This window comes from Phaseolus vulgaris, chromosome 3 (genome assembly GCF_051622355.1).
Source record: "Phaseolus vulgaris cultivar YP4 chromosome 3, ASM5162235v1, whole genome shotgun sequence".
Classification (NCBI taxonomy): domain Eukaryota; kingdom Viridiplantae; phylum Streptophyta; class Magnoliopsida; order Fabales; family Fabaceae; genus Phaseolus; species Phaseolus vulgaris.
Genome location: NC_143500.1, coordinates 33,193,028 through 33,215,470, shown reverse-complemented (window position 1 = coordinate 33,215,470; position 22,443 = coordinate 33,193,028). Strand labels below are relative to the sequence as shown.

The following is a 22,443-nucleotide window of genomic DNA, read 5'->3' as shown; positions in this document are numbered from 1 at the left end:
GCAGGAGGACGAAGAGAACCTCAGTTCACTACCCAGTCACCTGACCGACCGAAGGAAGGAGAAGAAGACTTCAACAGTTTTCTAGGTCCCATCTCCCTAGCAGGAACAAATAGTATTAATTTAAGTAAAAGTGTAAAAATCCCATATAAATCTTTTAAAAATGACAGGACATAATGAAGACTAAAAAAATACAATAAATATAGTTGAAGAAACTAGTGTAACTGTTATTGAAAATGACTTTATCATGAATTGTTTCTATCTGTTCTTATTTTTTTCCCTCTCTTATTTAGATACTAATCTATTTGCAATAATGCATGTATTATTTGTTTACAAAACAGTGTTATAACTGCACTATGTATCAATTGTATATAAATACTCATAACAATACATAAAAAAATATTTTTTTATAAAATTAGGCAAACGTAATTTATTTTTATAGTTATATGTATTTAGTATTTTCATTCTTATTTTGTGACAGTCCTTTTGTGAAATGATAAACTATAGTTCGCACTGAAAAAAATATAACTTGAAAAGTCTAAAACTCTCACTATTTTTCTCAAATCATAGGTTTACTCACCTTCGCATACAATAGACATTAAATTAACCTTCACATATATTATAATATAGACTGTTATTAAAAAAAAAAAAGTAAATCTAAAAGATACTAAAAGACACAGAGAGAACCCTTTAAATATTTTTTTAAATTACAAATATTTAATTGATAAAAATTGTTATCATGTAAATTCAAGAGAATAAATAAATTGTCATTTATTTTTTAAAGGTATGAACTACATTTTTTAAAATACACGATAATTTAAACAGAACTTTATCAAAGTTATTGCGGTTAACAATTTAAATGATTAATATTGTGAGAATAGAAAAATATACACACATGTCTACAACTTAAAATCCAGTAACTCTCCTAATTCAATGAGGCAAATAAATAAAATTAAATCTTTAAAAAGCTAATTTCAATAGTTATATTGTGTTCAAATAGCATTAAGATTACAATTATAGAATTTTTAAATATCACTTTATAAATATTTTTATAAGTTTGAATTAGATTTAGAATTATTTTTTTAATATTTTTCTAAATAAAATGAAACATTAATTATAATGTTATCTTCTATATTATATTTTTCTTATTTGGTGGTAGGGTATCTTTTATGTCACTAATCAAATTATGGTGTTTAAGATATTAATATCTAATGATTACGGCACATTATATTTAATCATGTGGTTAAATATAAATTTATTTAAATTGATATATATAATAATAAGACATTGGCATTATCATAATGTAATATAATAATATGATATTTTGTTATTTTTATTAGCTTACTCTTAAATACTTGTGTGTACTCTTTGATGAATGTACTTAGTATCTGTATAATATACCTACATAAAGATTGTAATAATATAGTATTACTAGTATTATTTTTCGCTTAGTTTTCAGAGTTGTGCCTTTATAAGATTTTGGTTACTAAATCAATAAATGCAAATAACAATAAAGAACACAGATACGATATGACATAAGTATCATTGATTCATAAATTATTGAAAATGTTTTCTATCTTTAATGAAAGACGTTCAAAATCCTCTAACCACTATTTAGCTTCAGAGAGGAATGATTTAAAAAACAAAAGCGGATCCTTGAAGTTAAGAATGTTTTTATTAATTAAAAATGGCTACATTGGAAGAAAGAATGTACTTTTTAAAGGTGATATTTTTATTTAGACAGAAACATCTTGAATCTGGGTTCCTGAAATACTAACGTGTTAAAGATTTGAAAAAGAACATAATTGTTATTAAATGTTCTGAAGAAATGTGGTCCTAAAAAAAAATCTTAAATTGTATGTGGTGCCACCAAAATAACAGGAACAGAACAAGCTGATAGCTACACTGGGACACACACACACACACATATATATATGAATTGCTATGCTAATGCAATCTTAAATTGACTCTTGAGCACTACTTAATTCATTGTAAAGTTGCATGTAATCTTCCCTTCTTTCTTCACCACTATATGTTGCTAAAGTTGGAAAATGGCTTGCTCTGTTAATAAATATACAATGTATTTAGATGTCAAGATCCTCAGTGGTGTTTGGTTTATGACATGCAATTTTTGTATCCTTTCTATACCTTTTGCTGCAAGTAAATTATGCACCGATTGACAACCCACCTGGAAATCAATGCACAGGCAATACAGATTACCTTTCTAAATATGTTGGATGATGTCTTTGTGAATGTATTAGATATGATTATGACACTATACCAAACATAATTTTGTAGTTGGAATGAGAAATTTCAACCAATACTTCTTCCAACGTACAAGGCTGTGTAAGGATCTTCCATATAGCATGTGGAGTTATGGAATTTAGCATTTTGCTGTGATGACAATGGCACTTGTATTGGCAGTCATGAGAAATTTTGTTGATACCATTTTTTCCGGATCTTCATTGGCCTAATTCTCATGCTCTTTCCTTAGTCATATCCTGAACATTAGAATAGGGAAATTAAAATTTGGTAATGCATGATGGTACCATTAGCATCTGCTGTGCTGCTGAAAATTTTGGTTTATTTTTTATGTTGAGACTGAGCAGTAAATATTGGACTAAATGGTCTATTGATGTAAAATATAGGAAAATTATAAGGTATATAACATTCCTATATTGACTGGATGGGCCTGATATATTTGAAACACTTACAAAATGTCAAAAAGAGAATATTGCCCTGGGCATTGAATTTCTGACTTTCTTGTAACATCCTGCTGATCTGTTTAGTCATAATAATTTCACTAAACCTTTTGGTGACAGGGAGGAGGCTGGTGTGGAACTATAAAAAATTGTCTTTACAGTAAGAAAACACGCCATGGTTCTTCATATTTTATGGAAAAGCAAATACCATTTATTGGGATATTGAGCAACAAAGCTCAGGAAAATCCAGGTTACAATTCTCAGACTCAACAGCATTTCTATTTCTTTTTTCCATTTAGCACATACACACATAACATGCGTTTATACCAGGTCATGCTTATTACTCTTCATTTCTAAGTATAAATTAGCTTCATCTTTCTTTTGATGATTATATTTTCAGATTTTTTCAATTGGAATAGAATAAAAGTCCGATATTGTGATGGGGCATCATTTAGTGGGGACAGTCAAAATGCGGTAAGAGTGCCATCTCTTTTTCAACTTTAAGTTCCTCCTGAAGTCATACACTTTGCTATGTAGGATAAAACAAAATGCATGTTGCTTATTTTAATTGAAAAGAAAAAATATAGTTGTCAATGAGCTATAACTGTACTTTGATTCCCTATTCTCTTATCATATTTATTTTATGAGTCATCCCGTATGTTGTGCTATTTTTTTTATTTTATTTCACACATTGTTTTGCACTTTCAAGTTATTCCTTTATTTCAATACTAGAGTTGTGTCAATTTATTTGATGTGAAATTAAATTGTTATCAAATCAAGACAACTACTTCATTCAAGTGTTTATCTAAGAGTCTTGTCTGTTTAACACTGTTTATTTGGGCTGATGGTGAATGCGGTTGAATTAATACTGAGTTCATCTTTGCTCCACAGGGAGCAGGATTGTATTTCAGAGGGCAACGCATTTGGCAAGCTGCTATGGAAGATCTAATGTCAAAAGGAATGCGCTATGCCAAACAGGTTTCCCTCTAGCCTCTGATAATTTCAGGAAAAAGAAAATTGTTGCCTGATTTCCTTTTGATATTATCTATGTTTTTTTCTTTTTCAGGCTCTTCTATCTGGATGTTCTGCTGGAGGTTTAGCTACTATTATACATTGTGATGAATTTCGGGAATTGTTTCCTAGGACCACAAGAGTAAAATGCTTGAGTGATGCTGGATTGTTCCTTGATTCGTAAACATCATCCAATGAACTTTCAATTCTAATATATTATTTATTGGATCTGGTCATAAATCTTAGTTCTGATCAGTCCATGTACTTTAAGAGATGAATAATCATCTTGAGTTGTATTGTTGCAGTGTTGATGTATCTGGCCGTCGCAGCTTAAGGAATTTGTTTGGAAGTGTGGTCACCTTACAGGTTTTTCTCATTTGAATATTTAATGTTGTTGTATTTTGTTTCTATTCCGTTATAGATGATATAGTAAAATATGGTGAATCAAATAACTTTATAGCAGAAAACAAAATGTCATGAGCTAGACCCAAACAATCATTTGCCTCAAGCCTGAACCACGAATAATCACAAATTAGAGACTTTCTTGGAGAACATTTTATATTGCCTTAATACACCAGAGCAATAATGACAACAGCGTTTGGTCAGTCTGAAATATGAGTTTCTTCATTGCTAAATAAGTACAATCAACAATAATATCATGACTCTAAGAAGATTCATACTCACTGTACAATCTGAAACTTCAGCTCTGATCCTCCAGTAAGAGGAAGGAAAAGAATAAAGATGTAATAATGCCTTAAAATTGATAATCACCTTATTGTGGAAATTTATTTCAATTTCCTGGTAGGAGGCTTTCAGTAACTTCTGATTACTTGATTATTAGCAATGCAATCATGTTCAACAACAAAAGTTAATTGGTGCATCTTTATGTCAGGGAGTGCGAAAGAGCCTTCCAAGAAGTTGTACCAGTCGCCTCAATCCAATTTTGGTAACTACTATTACTGTCATTCAAGATTGTAAAATTACACAACTAGTCTAATCAAGTTCTGATTATGGTACTCGAGATGAGATATATTTTATTGACATGGAATACTAGTATTGTTATCATCACTGTTCTTTTCAATACAGAGGCATCTCGTAATTATTTTTACTCTTTTCTGTATTTTATTTTTCAGTGCTATTTCCCTCAGCACTTAATTGCCAGTGTTAGAACACCACTGTTTCTTCTCAATGCAGCTTATGATACTTGGCAGGTAAGTTCCTTTCCCATATGAAATTTTTCCCATGACAAAAATTCTTGTTTACATTGGGAGCAAGATCTCATGAGCTAGTTTCTTATCACTTGTGGAGTATGGTTTGTGAATGACTTTGGAGCATGGAATTTCATGTTTTATGTTTTTGACTTATGTGCCATGAAGATGCATCAGATCACTGGCCTGAAAGGCTAATAGATGATTATTTCCACTTTTTTCAGATTCAAGCCAGTCTTGCTCCACCATCTGCTGACTACCGATGGAACTGGTATGAATGCAGAAAAGATTATGCACGTTGCAGTGCACCACAGATACAGTATCTTCAAGGTAATTAATTAGAAGCTTCAAGAGTTGTTTTCAGTTTTTTTTACGCATTTTAAATTTGTGCCTCTGGAGTAGGATTTCCGTGACATCAATTGTTCTCAGTATGGTTACTAATTAGTGTCAACATCATGAACTTTGAATAAAGCAGGTTTTCGAAATCAGATGCTTAGATCTACAAGAGCCTTCTCACGGTCTTATAAAAATGGTTTATTCATAAATTCATGTTTCGCTCATTGTCAATCAGAAAGACAGGATACGTGGTTTGCTCATGATTCTCCTCGTATTGGAAATAGAGTACGTCTTTCCTAACTAACTTTTTATGTTGCTTTTATCAAATTTTAAGGAAGACTTACACTAAGATTAGTTCATTGGAGTGTGACAAAACAATTACAAGATTTTAACTTCTCCATATCATTTTATGTCCTACACTGTCCATGATCATTGCTCTCACTTTATATTGTAAAACATAGATTTGAAATTTGTTTTAATTGTTCATATGCATCAAATAAAGGAACAAAACTCATTGTTTTTGTAAGGTTTCATCTCACCCATCTAATGTTTGTCTGAAAACACAATCAGGGAATCGCAGAGTCTGTTGGGAACTGGTTTTTTGACAGAGTTAGTGTCCAGGCTATTGGTTGTCCTTACCCTTGTGACAAAACCTGCCATAATTTGGTATTTAAGTGATCACTGCTCAAGTTTCATTCTTTCAATAGTCTTTTTCTGCTCCTACATTGCACAAGCTATTGGGATCTGAAAAAGAAAGACATTGCTAGAATCATTCTTGTTGCCATAAATTATAATATTCATTCTTGTAAAACATTGGCTGAGCTTATTAAGTTTTCATCTAATTTTTTTCAAGTAGATATTCAGGTTCCGCTCTCTGGAACATTTTGTTGGGATTTTGGGGTTTTGAAAATATAAGATATATTATATGAGAAGCTTGTGATTTATTTTATTTATGTACTGTGTATACAAAGCAAAATGTAACAGAATATCAAATATTAATATCTTAATCTTTATTTTTTAAATCTAAATAATAAATGGTTTATTTTTACGTAAAAGATATTTAAACTGCAGTAAACGGACCTCCTAAGTGTCAAATTATCATAAAGTTTAAATCTTATGCCTATTTATTTTTATTTTTTAAAATGATAAAAAGATAGGAAAGCAAATTTGTCAAATTTTCTAATTTTCATAATTATTTCATTCCATATTTGCCTTATAGTACGTGACTGACTGTGCAGGTTTTCACATACATGTTGGGATGTGTTTTTTTCTTTCTTTTATATAATAAATGATTGGTTAACTATTATTAATGAATGAGTTCGTTTGCATTTAATTTTTTTAAAGAAACACTTATCGCAAGAGTAAGCATTTTTTTTTATTTTGGTAAGCAAATATCATCTATTTCTTAAATAAATAGTTATTTTAAAAAATATTTATTTTAAGTTCAAAAAAACTGATCCAATATCTTCCATTGGTTAAGAGGCATAATTGGACATATGAGCTGGGCCTTGTGAGTTTCCGTTTAACTTTTCAAACTATTCAAAGGAAAAAAAAAATATTTATAGAGTTGTGAATTCTTCACAAATGAGCTTTAACGAATAAATTTAAGCTTCAGTTAGAGGTTTACTTACATAAAACTCTCAGGCCTCTAAATAATAAAAGAACAAAATAATAATTATATGAAAATGATTAAATGAATATTTTTTTGGGTAAATGTGTGTATTTATAGATATTTGAACCTCCTAAAATAGGGTAAAATAAAAAGAAAATAACTTAGAGAGAAATTATATTCATCTCGTGTTCTGTTTGAAAAATAATTTAAATGATAAAAATGTTAATTTTTTCATTGATTGAAAAGAAAGACGTAACTGCTTTTATTGTATTGTACTGTAGATGTACGAAGATACAGAGAAGGTGTACAGGAGGGTGGTACATCGTTTTCTTTTGAAAGGAACATTAGAAAAGGAAAGTGTCTATTCCTGCTATCATCGAAATGCAAATGGAACTGCTAATTATGTTGTAAGGTAAACCATAAATGGTTATGTAGCGAAAAACAAATAGCTAGGATAAGAATAATAGTGCTGATAAGAACAAGACAACTAAATTATAGTAATAAGCCACAACAGCTGTAAGGAAAATGAAGTGCACAATTCTACAATCACTAACTAGGGAATTACTTTTAGATGTTCTCTTCACTTTTCTAAATTATAGTTTATAAAAATATCACTTAGCTCAAACCACTCTGCACCAATGAAATGTTGACATTAACTCCACCAATTTCCATAAAATCACTCCATGTTTCCCACCACACCAAAAGTAATTCTTCCATATTGACAAGTTCATCTGACAAAACTTGTGATGAGACAAGCTAACATTGGTTGAATCAAATGTTTAATCTCCCACCAGAAACATAGGAAAAAAAAATGTTTATTGTATAGTTGAAACCGGACTAGTGTTAGAAATTTCGATACCTAAATTGATGGATATTTTAAAATATAGTAAGAAAGTCTTTTACAAACATATAAATAATAACAACCTTCCAGAAAAAAATATCTCATTATTATATATTTATTATATCGAATACTGAACATTTGCTTAAATGTAGGAACATCTTTTGTAAATGTTCTTCCGATCGAAGGCAAACAAAAAGAAGAACTTGATTGAAGTGCAAAGAGAGTTGAGAAACCGACCTAATCTAAAGAGTAAAAGAAAAAGTGTATATCAATTGAAACAAAGAAGTTAATTGTTCGACCAAGAAGAATTATCTGAGACTATTTTGTAAAGTTGCATTTCATGAATTAAAGTTGGTATATATGTAAGGTTCTTTAGCACTAACAAATATACAACATGGTAAAAGTTGTATTTTCTGAATTAAAGTTGGTATATATGTAAGGTTGTTTAGCATTAACAAATATAAAACATGGTAATGGTAAGAAGCAAGATTTATTGGCATATGGTGGTAAGATAAAGTGCAGAAAGTGAGAGAAAGATGTTTGAGGAAGGGAACTTTATTGGGTTTGATAAAGTGGCAAGGTTGGAAACCAGTTTGGTATGGAAAGAAGGCCATGTTGGTGATTAAGGGGAAGAATGAAATTAGATGTTAAGTAGGTTGGTGTTTAGGGCCAACAGAAAGGTGCAGCAATTGGGGCTCAATGCACGAGGCCCACCTCTTATTCCCACAGTGTGTCTTGTTGTGTTTTATGTGACTTTTGAAAGTAAAGAGAAGAAAGGGGAAGATGAAATCTACATGCTTAAGCCACACACAAAGTGCAATGTGACAAAAAAATGATGAAATAAACAAATACTATATAGAGCATTAAAGAAAAGAAGGAGATGTCCAACTAAAGCAACATTGGGGGAACAACCGTTTCTTTTACCCTTGTTTTTAACAAACCGAATCTTAAACCTCACTATCCCTCCTTTCTTCACCAATAATTCTGCTCCCTTCTTGCTATTTCATATGCAATTATGGTGGTGCCAGTACAAAACTACTCCAAACTCATGCTATGGTTCCATAGGTGTAATAAAAAAGAAGCAAAAGGGGAAAGTGAAAAATGAAAGAAGAAAGTGTTATTCTCTCTAGCTCTACCTATACTTAGCTACTGTTTATTCTGCATGCTAACTAACAAATGGGTTATTCACAAGTTTTTTTACTGGTATGAAATTATGTAAATAATGGTTGTGGTTAAAGAAGAAATGAGGTTTGCACATGGGTAGGCACATGGTTGTATATATGGAAAGAGAGTGCATGTTTGTTAAAGTTGGGGTCATGTAATGGCTTTTGTAATAAGAATTGCTTAGTTGAATTAAGAAAAAGATGTGTAAAGAATCGAACGTATCAAAACTTGCCCAAATGAGATGAAAGACTATTTCTTGCTTCCAAGTTTCAAATTTTGTGTCTTCACTTTCTTTTCCTCTTTCCCTAATCATCGCTGCCTCCTACTCTTTTCTAAAATTTAAATAATCACCTTTGCTAACCACTTCCACACGCCTACACCTAATATATCTATTACATTTATTTTCGTTCAAATACCATTTTTTTAAACATCTATTCTCTCTTTCAAACCTACGTTTTTAACTTTTTGAGAATGCTTCAACTCAGGATTCTTGATTCTTGAGCTCACACAATAATTATAATAATAATAATTATTATTATTATTATTGTTATTATTGATCAATAACATTCTTTCTTTCAATATAATTATTATTCTGCAATTTCCTCGATCAGTTTCATTTTATAATGTCAAAACAATATTTGTGACTTATTTTTTCTAATTCCAAATATTTCTCTTACATCAAAACTCTGTTCGTCAGAGAGAAAAAATTAGTAAAAAAGAAAAAAACCGAAAAATATAATAAAAATAAATGTTATTTAATTAAAAAAATTTAAATAAGAAAAAGATGCTATTATAATAATAATTTTATTATTTTTATTTTTAATAATAGTTTATTTTATTTTATAGTTCACTGCAAGAAATTTATTAAATAACAATGAAAATTAGATAAAAAAATAATTAGTCATTATCTTAACTAAATTAAATACTATTTTAGAGAATAAAAATTATTTGTATCTAAAGTGATTTTTATTATTAATTAAAATTTATAAAATAATTTTTAAATTGGTATCTAAATTAGCTAATAGTTTTAATTACTAATATTTTAGATTCTAAATTAGTCGTCTCAATTAGTCTTTTAGAGACTAATTTAGAATCTAAAATATTAGTAGATAAAACCTTGGTAACTAATAGTTAGATACCAATTTAAAAACTATTTATAAATTTTTATTAATAATAGAAACTACTTTAGATATCAATAATTTTTTACTCTCTAAAATGATCTTTACTTTAGTCCAATAGTAACTAATTATTTTAGTCTCCAAAATTAGTTGTAATTTGATGATTTTCTTGTAGTGGTTATAATGTGTATTAAAAAACAATTAATTAACTATTAAATAATTTAAATAATAATAATTTGATACTTTTTACTTTATTTTTTATAATTATTGTGAATTTAAATAAATAATGACTAAGTTTTTTAATAAGTATATCTAGGATACATCTTTATCAAATATATGAAACATATTAAAAATTGTTATGTAATATAATTTATTTATATCATGATTACTAAATAGTACCTATTTTGGTCTCGTAAGATGATTATTTTTATTCTCCTATATGTATTTATTTTTAACACTACAAGAAAATCATGAAATAGAAATTAATTTTAGAAATAAAAAATAATTAGTTGCTAGAGTGACTGAATTAGAGACCATTTTAGGGACTAAATAAATTTTTTGTTTCTAAATTAGTTTCTATTATTGTTAGATGATTTCTAAATTGGTATCTAATTAACAATCAAGATTTTTGCTACCAAATTTAGAAACTAAATAATTGATAGTTAAAACCTTGGTTGCTAATTAGATAAACTATTTAACAATAATATAAATTAATTTAGAATTTTTTTTTTTAGTTTATAAAATGGTCTCTAATTTAATTACTATTGTAACTAATTTTGATTTCTATTTGATGATTTTCTTATAGTAATATATGACTCGATGTAAGGAGAGTGAGTTAGAAATTTCATATAAACTATTAAAATAATTTATAATATATAAATAAAAATAAATATCACATTAATTATACATTACTAAGATTTGAGTCCAAATTTGGATTATATATTATTAAAAAAAATATCTCATTTTAATGAAAAATTTTATTCTTCTTAAAATTTAGTCTTAAATAATATAAACCAACATTAAAAACATTCACACATAAATTTTAATTAAACAATTATACAGTGTTTTTTATATTAATATATAAGCTTGAATCATTTAAAATATAACTTTAAGTCAAACATAATATTTATTTATATAACGAATTTATTATATTATTTGTATAATAAATATGTCATGTACGTAGTGTGAGACATGTTGGGTAGTAACTAGAGTATTTGTACCGTATCCATTAAGTTTTGCATGTAATACTCATCCCATCCCCCCAAATAAGTAGATACTTACCTTATGTTATAAATACTTTTGCAGGTGTTCATAAGATTCTATATACTTTCTCATCATTAATTTGTGGTCAACGATTAAATAATTTAGATTACTGTGATTTTTTTTTTTTGGATAATATTAAAATTTAACTATTGCGTTAAAAGAAGTAAATCACAGCCAACTTGAAAAGTCATAAAAAATTGTGAACCCAATGAATATGTGTATTTTTTTTGTTACATAATAACAACTTATTTAATATAATATTTAAAACAATACATAATTAATAACTACTTATTTAATATAATATTTAAGTAGATATATAAGACCATAATTTTTCCGTTTAATATTATATTTAAGACACATAAATTAGACCATAAATTATTAGCGGTTATAGTTACTATTATAAAATTCATTTATATCTCATGATAATCATTCATTACTTAATTGTCTGAATCCAACAAGACCTATAAACCGGTGATGACTTTCTCAGTAAGAAAACACACTAAACTTTATCATGTCCTCTTACTCTTAACTCTTTATTAAGAAGAATTTATCATCATTTTTGTTCTTCTACTGACTTAAGCATCAGAGAGTCTTTTGCAAGTGGACATCTCTCTCATCGGAGACCAACTGAAAGTTCGTTCCCCGACGAACACGCAGTCCTCATCGAGGTACCCACCAAGTCAATTTTTTTGGTAGGAACATTTGGCACCCACCGTGGGGCCTGGTAAAACTTTTCCCAGGACCACTACAGAAATTCGGACATACACTCTCAATGTGAGTATCCAACAGGAAAACGCAAATCAATTGATAGGGGACCCAGAACAAACGAGGAAGACCTACCTAGAACTGTGAGAGACGCCTTACGCCAAATGCGGGAAAAAATGGAACGAAATTTGGCATCCCTAAGGCTCTGGTTGCTTCCATGGATGTACTGTTCACAAGGAAAGAAGTGAGAGGATATCAATGTTATATAAGATGTGTTTTATTTTCTAATTTTATAGTATATATTTAATATTTAAAAAATTACCTGAAGTTTTCTTTTTATTTATTTTGTTGCTGTGTTTATATTAATATATTTTTTTATAATTATTATGTTTATGAGTTAGTAATTTATTTGATAATAGTTTTTTATGAAATTATTTTCTATTGTTAATTACGTTATATTTTTTTTAATATTTTTTTCATTATTATATAGTTTTTAATAATAAAAAAATATTGTCTTATATTTATATAAGATCTGATTTATTTTATAATTTATTTTCTGATTTATTTTTCAATTTTATAATGCATGTTTAATATTTTAATAAATTATTTGAAGTTTTTTTTTATTTAATTTTTTGAATACATTTTTTTGTAATTATAATTTTTAAATTATATCTATTTATATTTATTATATATTTATTTTCTAATTTTAATTTTTAAATCTACAAAATATGTGAAAGTTGTTTATTTTAAACAAAAATAACTCAATTCATGGTTAAAAGAATTTAATAGGCAAGGATAAATTTGTAAAATAACATTTAACAATTTAAAAAATAAAAATAAAACTCCCTCACAACCATCATATCACTCACAAACTCCCATAAACTTTCCTCACACATCCACTCTAACATACCCCAATCCAAACAATCTTACTTTCTTCTCACATCCACTCCCTAATCCAAACATACAATAAGAGAGCAACTCAGGACAAAATTACTGGTAATGCATGATCATATAACTCGTAGGGACAACAACAACACTCGGAGCATACCGCCGAATCCTAGAGGGTCCCTCGAGAAAACTCGAATCAGCAGGAAAGGTCGATATCTCACACTCCCACCAGAAAATCATCTTGAGGGGAACCCCATCGAGCTCCACACAATGTAGGACAGGGCAAAGGAGCCATGGGCACGAGCATTAGCCCTTCAAGGCACTTCCTGACTTGTTGATCAACCGCACAATGAAGACCAACCTAAGGGGTTTTCATCCCTTCAAGGAAGAGGTTATGAGAGTCCAATTGCCCCAAAGATGGAGTTGGCCTAATATGGAGAAATACTCGGGGACTTCAGATCTTGAGGCAAATGTTAAGGTATATGACCCAGGCTCAGCTATTCTCAAAGGATATGGACATGAACTGTAGGTTGTTTCCCACCACTCTAGTCGGGGTGGCCTTGGAATGGTACTACTCTCTGCCCAAAAACTCGGTAGACTCATTTGGCACGTTCTGTGGCAGGTTCCTCGCCAGGTTCGCAGATTGCAAGCTCGTGGTCGCCACCTTAGCATCCTTGCACAATGTCGTGCAAGGGGAGATAGAAGGCTTGAGACATTTCATGACCCGGTTTGCCTGAGCTACTCTGAACATACTCGACCTGCACCCGATGTCTCCATGCACGCCCTATTGGTGGGGCTACGTCCAAAGAAATTCTTGGACACCCTATATGCGAAACCCCCCAAGGACATGGATCAACTACGGGCTAGGGTAACAAGATATATAAGCATTGAGGAGAACATGGATGCCTGGAGAAGGGCAATGAAAGCATTATGAATTCATTACCATTTTTATGCTCCTATTGACTTAGCATTGGAGAGTATTTTGCAGATGGACCTTCCTTTCTCATCAAAGATCAACTAAAAGCTCGTTACCCTACGAACACGCAATTCTCGTCGAAGTACCTCCAAGTACATTTTTAGGAGGGAACAATCTGCATGTTATGATATATAACTAACCGAAAGTATACACGATTTCATTTTATACCTTTTTTTCTTTCACTTTTTTATCAACTCAATGGTACATATATCATTTTTACCTTTTCAAAGCTACTGTTTGAGAAAGCTTTCAATTTAGGATTTTTAAGCCGACATATTAACGGTAATTGAAGATTCTTCCTTTCAAAATAAAAATTATTTGCAATATTCCTATACTATTTTAATTTTATAATTTCAAAAAATAAATTACTTATATTTTACTTCCAATTTTCTCTTTTACAATTAAAGCTCTGTTTGTTTGTGATAGAGGAAAAAATACTAAAAAAAGAAAGAAAAAAACGAGAAATGTAATAAAAATAAATATTATTTAGTAAAAATAAAAAATAAGAAAAAAATTGTATAACAAAAGTATTTATTTGATTTTAATCTTTTATGATAAAAAGTTAAAATTTTAAAAAAAAATTACACACCCTTTAATTGGTATTATTGTTTGGAACTATAGTGAATATTGACCAATTTTAGAACACCAAAATAATATATTAAAATTAAATATAATTTTAGGATCTAATTTTCATACGCATGGTGTAATGTAGTGTTGACAAACTTATCTTTCTCTCATACGTATTGCAACACATTTATATTGTGCATGAATAAAGTATACAAAATAACTGCTTAATCACTAATGACATTAACCTTTCTTTGCTTTAAGGTTGAGGTTCCTCACTTTTGTTAAGATCCACCTTTGTTTTTTAGTTTTGTTTTCTTAATTGATTAAGATAAAAGTCATCTAACTATTGTTATAGGTTAACTGATACAATTTATAATATTTCTCTCTTAATAATTATTTTATTAAAAATCAAATTCTTAACATTCACTCTAATACTAATACTAATACTATGTGTGAACAATATAGTTGATTTTTCTATCTCGTATTACAATAACACCAATGATCTATGAGGGTACTGAAGGATTGAACATGTATATCTACTTTCAATGAACATTGTAGACAAGAATATATTTACATGATCTATTGTAGTCATCTTTACATGTTTGGCTGTACATAGTATTTGTTTAACTATAACAAAGACTTTATATTATTGGTGAGACAAAATCAATATTCGATTCTTTTATCCATTGGTATATTAATTGTCAAATATTTATTTAAGAACCAAGAGCACTTCTATCCAAAATTTGATCTATATTGTGTTAAAAAACATATTTTATTAAAATAGTTTTTAAAAACTTGAAATTTCATTCTTAAATAATCCAAAACAGCATTAAAAATATTCAAATATAACATAAAAAAAAAATTCAAAAATATGGTCAAGCAATTTTGTAATCTTTCCTTATATTAAAAATATATAAATAGTGATTTACATTATTATTATCATATATAACCCTTAAATCATGTAATGTATAATTTTAAGTAAACATAGCATTAAAAAAAATACTGAAACATAATATTAAAAGAATATCTTAAATTATACTCACTCCATTAAATTTTGCGAGTAAATACTCAATGTATACCTTTCTCTAACTAAATAAGAAGATACTTATTCTATCTATTGTGGATATTTATTTTGGAGATAATTAAAAGGGTACTTATCCCATCTATTGCGGATGTTTTTGTAAGTGCTCATAAAAATTGGGTATATTTTATCATTTCTAATACTCTTTCTACCAAATTAGTATGTGATTAACAATGACATAATTTAGACTATTGTGAATATTTGCTATAAAAATATTATTAAATAATAAATAATTTTTAAAAAAATAGTTATTATATTTATTAAGTTAGATATTATTTTATAAATTAAAAAATTATTGATATTTAAAATAATTTTTATTAGTAATAAAAATTTATAAAATAGTTTATAAATTTATATTTATTATGATATAAACTGATATATGTATTACATTTTAACGAGTAATGGAGAAAAGAAACACTAAAAAGAGGTATAGACATTACCAAAATCCTTATTAAATCAACGCGTCATGTTTTATTATACTTTGCTAACAAGATTAAACACAATGAGTTAAACTCCTTTAAAATGTGTGATATTTATTAGAGTTAATACAATTTTATTATATTTTTAATAACTTTGTTAACAACTTTTATCCTTAATGAAATCGTTAACAGAACCAGTATTAGTTGCTAGTAGATTTATTAATTGGATCTAATATATTTGAGAATGAAATCCTATTTTTTTAATAAAAAATGGATCTCGTTATTAATATAAAAACTAAAACCGTAAAAGAACCCACAGAATTACAGTGAGTTAATGATAATTAATTAAGAATGAATTGATTGATTAGATAAAAGATCCGTGTTAGTTGATTCTGTGAGATAGGTAATGGAAAAACAGTGGATATAAATAAGTTTTTGATTGTATATTAAAAAAATATAAAAATAGTAAAGGATTTGTGGTGGTCCCGTTGTATTGAATAAAGAATATGTTAGTGGGAGGAGTGATCTTAAGATGGCCACGTAGGCATAATTTGTCGGATCAATTAAGGTTTGTTGATAGATCCATAAATGGGTCCGTGGGGTTTGTTTGGTAGAACCATATTTAGATTGGAATTAGTATTTAATTTTTGCGATAAAACGTAATTATGATGCAATTGCAAAGCTTGATTAAGGGCTTGCATGGTCCATTTGGTTATATTTTTGTTAATATGTGTGTTGAAAAGGAAAAAAGGTGAAAGGGTGGAAGTGTATAGTTTTTTACGAATAGGAATAATGATAATTAAAGGCAGAAAACGAAGAAACATGTAACAGAGAGAATGAAGTGTGTCTAGTCTGCAAATTCCAAAGAGGAGACTGTGACTTTAAATCATGTTTCTTTGTCTCACCATTTCTTTATTTCTCTTTATTCCATCTTCGATCCTCATAGCCCCACCCCACACGTTCCCTCTATTCAATAATAAACCATTAATTTCACCTCTACTCTATTCTATTGCCATTATTATTATTATACTCCATCATTTATCATATCAAAAACTACTTTAGTTTCATTCACTTCAAATATACATGCATATGCCTCCCTCGCCATTGCTTTCAAAATTTTAAATCATTCTCACAACTTTGAGGAAGATTATATATAGAAATTTTCATTCTTATATTCTTACTTACTTATAGTCTCACATCAATTAAAAATAAAAATACATTTTATATTATATATGTGAAAATAAACATTTGATAAATCTGTTCTATAAAATTAAATTAAGTAGTAATTGTTCTGATATTCAAGTCAGTATTTGATATTAGCGTTAAACTTGATAATTAGATAGATATCCTTTTAAAAAGTTGAGACGTGTTTAGCTGTGTAAACGTCTTATATCTTGATATATCTCAAATACATACGAAATCATTACTTCAATTTCAACTTTTAAATAATAATTTTGCAACCTTACCAAACTTAATCAATTTAAAATACACATAATATATCACATATAAAATGCTAATATTTTCAACTTTTCCTTTCTTCTCTTTTATGTTTAACATTTTTTTCTCTCAAATACTTGACATTACAACATTAACATCTTATGTAGAGATTAAAAAGTGATTCTAAATTTTACCTTTTTTTTCTTAATTCTCAAAAATTTGTTTAGGTTTAATAGTATTACATTACTTAAAAGTTAAAATAAAAAATAATTTGAATACATTTGTTCTTTTAGCCTTTTGAAGAATTATTTAAAAATAAAATCATGAGTTCCTAAACTAACAACACACCATTGAGTTAAATTAACCTTTTCTATTTTGTAATATAAAAGCTAAAAAATATGCTCATATTCAAATTCATACACCATTATTGACTTGTAGAGCTGATCAAAAGAGAAACATTATTATAACACCAAAAATAGCCGAATACAAAGATAATTTATTCCAGCGTTTGGCAATAAAATACGCATGCAAAATGAGATAAATATTCAAATTCATGATTACATCCACCTAGTTTACACCCATGTTATAATTTTATACTATTTCTTAATATGTTTTTGGTTTGACTAATTTTTTTTTATAAAAATAAAGAAGCTTAGGAAATGAATTTCTTTTGGTTCAATTTGAATTGCATACCATACAGTCAACAAAAAAAAGATTCTTTTTTATTTTAAAACATTTTTCATTATTATTTAATATGAATAATTTAAGGCATGCAATCAATTCAGTACAAGTTTAGCTTACAATTCTTTGAATAACATTTTTAATTTAGTATTGTAATAAAACGATAATTTATGCTTTAAAATTTTAATTGCAGAAGATAACGTTCCAAAATTTTAAACCAGTCTAAATGTGCATTTAAAAACTACACTATACGGTGCTTTAAATAGGTCAGAAATTCCAAAAATTTATAACTACCAAATAATTTTAACTCTTGATAAAATGGCTATGTCTTATATATAATTAATAAATTACGTAAGTCAACTTCATTTTAACATATAGTTGGTTCAAAGGTAGGTGCGTGCTTGTTTAGTGAATCGAAATTCAGTAAAAGTAAACATGTATGCAATCAAAAGACAAAAGAAGAAGAAAAAGGAAAAGACCTAAGCAAAACTTCCTTTAATCTAAACACATATTTTTGTTTCATGATTCCAAATAGATCAGTCCTTTTGAAATGAAGTTTACCAAATCTTCTTAAATACCTAGAAAAATATATATTAAATCATCATTTTCTGTCTTTTTGTACTTTTGATGCGAAAAATTAGAAATACACGTGTTTTCAATAAAGTGACCAAACACACACTAAGATATACACTTTCAAATTAACACTCATAATTGTTATATAAATAAATACAAACTTAATTTTATAAATCAATCTTAAAAAATTGAGTTAACTCGTATTATACAGCCTAATAAATGGAAGAGAAAAGAAGATAAAGAAGATTGAAAGGCAAAAAGAAGTGGTAACTGGAATGTGATGGTGAAAGTGAAGAACTAAGCTTTGAACAAGAATGACAACTCTTGTACTGGTGTCCAATGTTTGAAATGCATGAGTGTTTAGCTACAATTAATGCGTCTGAGTTTACTACATATGGCTGAACATCATAGTTACTCCAAGTTGCCTATCTGGGGTTGGTGATGCTGTGGATCAAGCTGTCAATTTAATTCTTTTCTACTTGTAATGCCTTGGGGAGTTGCTATGGGGTGCTTAGTCCAAGACTCAATTCAATGGCCCTTCTACATTGTCTCCATCATTCTCTTCCAACACTTACGCACTGCCATCACTTTGGTTTAACTTTACTTCAATTTACCACAACCATTTCGGCAATCCCACTTTTCCTATTAGCAAACAAGGATACATCCAAAAGGGGCACAAAAACACTGTAATTAGATACTTCAACTCTTTCTATATTCAAATCTCCTTTTCTCAGAAATTGCTTCACACCATAATTGTTAAGCCTACAAAGCCCTTCAAAGTGGATTGGTTTTTGAGATTTTCACCAGATCAACGGTACAAATTATAAAACTTTTCACCCTTTCATTCGTTTAGATCATATAAAAAAAACAAAGATAAATCATAAAGCTCCCACTCAACAAAGAAAACAGTGTTCTGTAGTCCAATATTTTAGAGAATCCTTAACTAAACATCAAAACCCACTAAATTCTCCGATGGATTATTATAATATATATACACACACATACATACATTAGTATATCAGTATTGAAAAGACAAGATATATATATTTATCCAGAAATTACTTTTCCATTGTTTGTTATTTTATTAATCATATGGTACATGGTGTGCATGACCATAGAGGCAAACCATTCACCTTTTTTCCAATTTAATAATAGCAGACCTGATGTCCTCCCATAATGATGTGAAGACATCTTCCATGGAAGGCAAAGTTGATTAAAATAATATAAAAAGCTTCCAAAGCTAAAATAAACAGGAAGAGGGGTGGAATATGATTAAGAGCTGATTAAAATAAACAAGTTTTGTTGGTTCCAACCAACCAAAACTTCAAAATAAGTAATTAATTAAAGACCGTGTAACTTAGGCCTTGTGGACATGTCGCCCACCCTCATGGCAAATCAAAACCAAAGAGAGTCTGCTCAATGTCTGACTTGGCTTTGCTTTTGCTTATCATTCTCTCTCTCTCTCTCATTCTTTCTTTTTGGTTTAAAGTAGCTTCTGTTGTGAGTGTGTATATATATATATATATATATATATATATATATAAAAGGACCCTAAGGTGGCGGCTTTTCTTTTCAGTCTTGATCAGTTTCATTCATTGGAAGATATGGGAACATTAGAACAAATCGATGTTCCTCATACCCAGTCATCATCATCTTCATCTTCTTCCATTGATAGCAACAACCACCCTTCTAGGACTCCACCACCCTCTTCCCCTTCATCAAGTGTCTGCAGAAAAAGAACTGATTTGAGCACTGACCTCAGACTTGGTCTTAGCATATCTCCTTCATCTCAATCTCAACCACCTTTCAATTCAACACCAAGGTAAATACACTCCTATCTGTTTCTCCACACCAATGCTAAGCCTAATAGCTTGGATTCTTTTATGTTCCTTGATCCTATTGTTTGGGTTGGATATGGTGATGCATGTATGATGAATTGCATTAACATGATAATCTATTATCTACCTCTCAGGGAGGAAAGTTTCAACTGGCCACCAATTAAGTCCATATTGAGGAGCACCCTAGTGGGGAAACAAAGCCATCTGAGCCAAAGACCCTCTTTATTTGTCAAAGTCTACATGGAAGGCATCCCCATCGGAAGAAAATTAAACCTTATGGCACATTATAGCTATGATGGACTTGTGAAAACTCTTGGCCACATGTTTAGGACCACCATTCTGTGTAAGCATTTCAAACCCTCGTAAAAGAATTTCCTTTTGCACCTTCTTTTGGACCATCATATTTACAGATCAAATTTGTTTTTTCAGGTCCAAACTCTCAACCACTCAATTCTGGGAATTTTCACGTGCTAACTTATGAGGATCAAGAAGGGGACTGGATGATGGTTGGAGATGTGCCGTGGGAGTAAGTGATGCATATGTTGTCTCAAAATTCAACTCTTGAATCTTACTACTAGCTCCGTTTTTCAGTGTATTTTGTTTGACCCTTTTTTGTATTTGATATATTAATGCAGGATGTTCTTGAACAGTGTGAAGAGGCTGAAGATCACGAGAGCTGACAGATGCTAGTTAATTTAATAATGTATCCAATCTCTCACAACACAACACAACACAAGCTCCTCCTCAATTTTCATTGTTCATAAATTTTTGTTGTAGATCTAGTTAGTTAATTATAGGTGGGTGAAAGGCGTTTGAAATATTTCACCAAAAAGAATGGATATGGATCCCGTGATTGTCATATCTAATAGCTTTATACACCAAAAAATATAGATGTATAGCTCTTCTTACCTAATAGTCAATTCAGTGCATATTTCTTAGTCTCTGTTTGATAATAGAGTCGTCTGATTTTGGGTTGGACCTATTGCTTCTCCCTTATATCTTCTTACCTATAATGCATGATGTTTCTAGGTGTATTGCACCTTGAAGAATAGTGATTTGGTGTATTGCAGCTTCCTTGTATGAAGTTGAAATACGAAATACTGAAAAGCGTGTGTTGCTTAAAATGTGTGAAAGCTAATAGTGGAACTATAAAAAGCAGGTATGATTTTCCTAATTTCCCTACATGGGCCTTTTTTCTGCTGTCTCTGCTTTGATGTGTTTGGCTTTGTTGGGTACAACGTAATGATGCTTATGGTGTCCACACCCCTCGTGTCAAGAACAGTGGTTTTGCTTTCATTGTCATGATTTGAGGAAGATTCTAAACATGAATTAAACAATCCACATTCAGACACCTGTCTGCCGGAGAACTGTACTCATTTTGATTCTTCATCAAACATTCACCTACTGACATTGATATTTCATCTTCACAATCATTGATAGCCCTTCAGTTTCAACTTTCAACTCCATCACAACCCCAAAACATTAAGTTTAAGGTATACATTCTTCGTAAACATGCACTATACAATATATTGTACATGAAACAACTGAGAATTAGAAAAAATAATTAATATTAGTTTGTTTTTAGATATTAGCTTACTTCTAGATACGATAAAATAAATTATATTAATTTCTTTCTAGATATTAGCTTCCTTCTAAATATGATGGATGAGCTCACGAAACAATTAAAAGTTAAAAAAAAAAAATTGATATTAGTTTCCTTTAGAAGTTTGTATTTTTTTTTTTACACTTCTATCCACAATCCATTGAATATTCGTATATATTACCACTCTAACTCTTTTACAATATTAATTAATTAAAACCGTTATTCATTATACCACTTAATTAATATGTATGAATTATAAATTTAGTAAAAAAATTAATTATGACATTTAATTAATATACCTCGAAGTTTTTTATTGGGTGACTCACATATATTCACTACTCTCTATATATTTGAATAAAAATAATCATAAGAAAATAGATTTTGTACTAATCAAAATTAGTTTATATATTAGAAATTAAATTA

General features: G+C 29.2%; 2 protein-coding genes and 1 long non-coding RNA gene across 3 annotated transcripts; all 3 read left to right on the top strand.

The window, feature by feature from the left end:
* Positions 1–1,933: 1,933 nt before the first annotated feature.
* Positions 1,934–6,203, top strand: LOC137807107 (pectin acetylesterase 10). The gene is made up of 10 exons (XM_090300676.1): positions 1,934–2,949; positions 3,100–3,173; positions 3,591–3,677; positions 3,766–3,890; positions 4,016–4,076; positions 4,603–4,656; positions 4,844–4,921; positions 5,143–5,248; positions 5,394–5,539; positions 5,825–6,203. The coding sequence occupies exons 1-10, from the start codon at positions 2,892–2,894 to the stop codon at positions 5,930–5,932; spliced, it is 897 nt and encodes a 298-aa protein (XP_090156802.1). The 5' UTR covers positions 1,934–2,891; the 3' UTR covers positions 5,933–6,203.
* Positions 6,204–6,695: 492 nt separating this feature from the next.
* LOC150028799 (uncharacterized) lies at positions 6,696–7,427 on the top strand. The gene is made up of 2 exons (XR_016519693.1): positions 6,696–6,764; positions 7,148–7,427. It is a non-coding gene; the product is annotated as an uncharacterized LOC150028799 (long non-coding RNA).
* A 12,684-nt stretch (positions 7,428–20,111) lies between these two features.
* Positions 20,112–21,358, top strand: IAA31 (indole-3-acetic acid inducible 31). The gene is made up of 4 exons (XM_068607562.2): positions 20,112–20,401; positions 20,552–20,760; positions 20,847–20,943; positions 21,053–21,358. Exons 1-4 carry the CDS (start codon positions 20,184–20,186, stop codon positions 21,105–21,107), a joined length of 579 nt encoding a protein of 192 aa, XP_068463663.1. The 5' UTR covers positions 20,112–20,183; the 3' UTR covers positions 21,108–21,358.
* Positions 21,359–22,443: the final 1,085 nt, after the last annotated feature.

Excerpts from the sequence above, each read along its gene's own strand:
- LOC137807107 (XM_090300676.1), top strand. The coding sequence starts at position 2,892 with ATGGAAAAGCAAATACCATTTATTGGGATATTGAGCAACAAAGCTCAG. Across the intron at positions 3,174-3,590 it reads GTGGGGACAGTCAAAATGCG|GGAGCAGGATTGTATTTCAG; the intron begins GTAAGAGTGCCA and ends TTTGCTCCACAG. Across the intron at positions 5,540-5,824 it reads CTCCTCGTATTGGAAATAGA|GGAATCGCAGAGTCTGTTGG; the intron begins GTACGTCTTTCC and ends AAACACAATCAG.
- IAA31 (XM_068607562.2), top strand. The coding sequence starts at position 20,184 with ATGGGAACATTAGAACAAATCGATGTTCCTCATACCCAGTCATCATCA. Across the intron at positions 20,402-20,551 it reads CCTTTCAATTCAACACCAAG|GGAGGAAAGTTTCAACTGGC; the intron begins GTAAATACACTC and ends TCTACCTCTCAG. Across the intron at positions 20,944-21,052 it reads GTTGGAGATGTGCCGTGGGA|GATGTTCTTGAACAGTGTGA; the intron begins GTAAGTGATGCA and ends ATATTAATGCAG.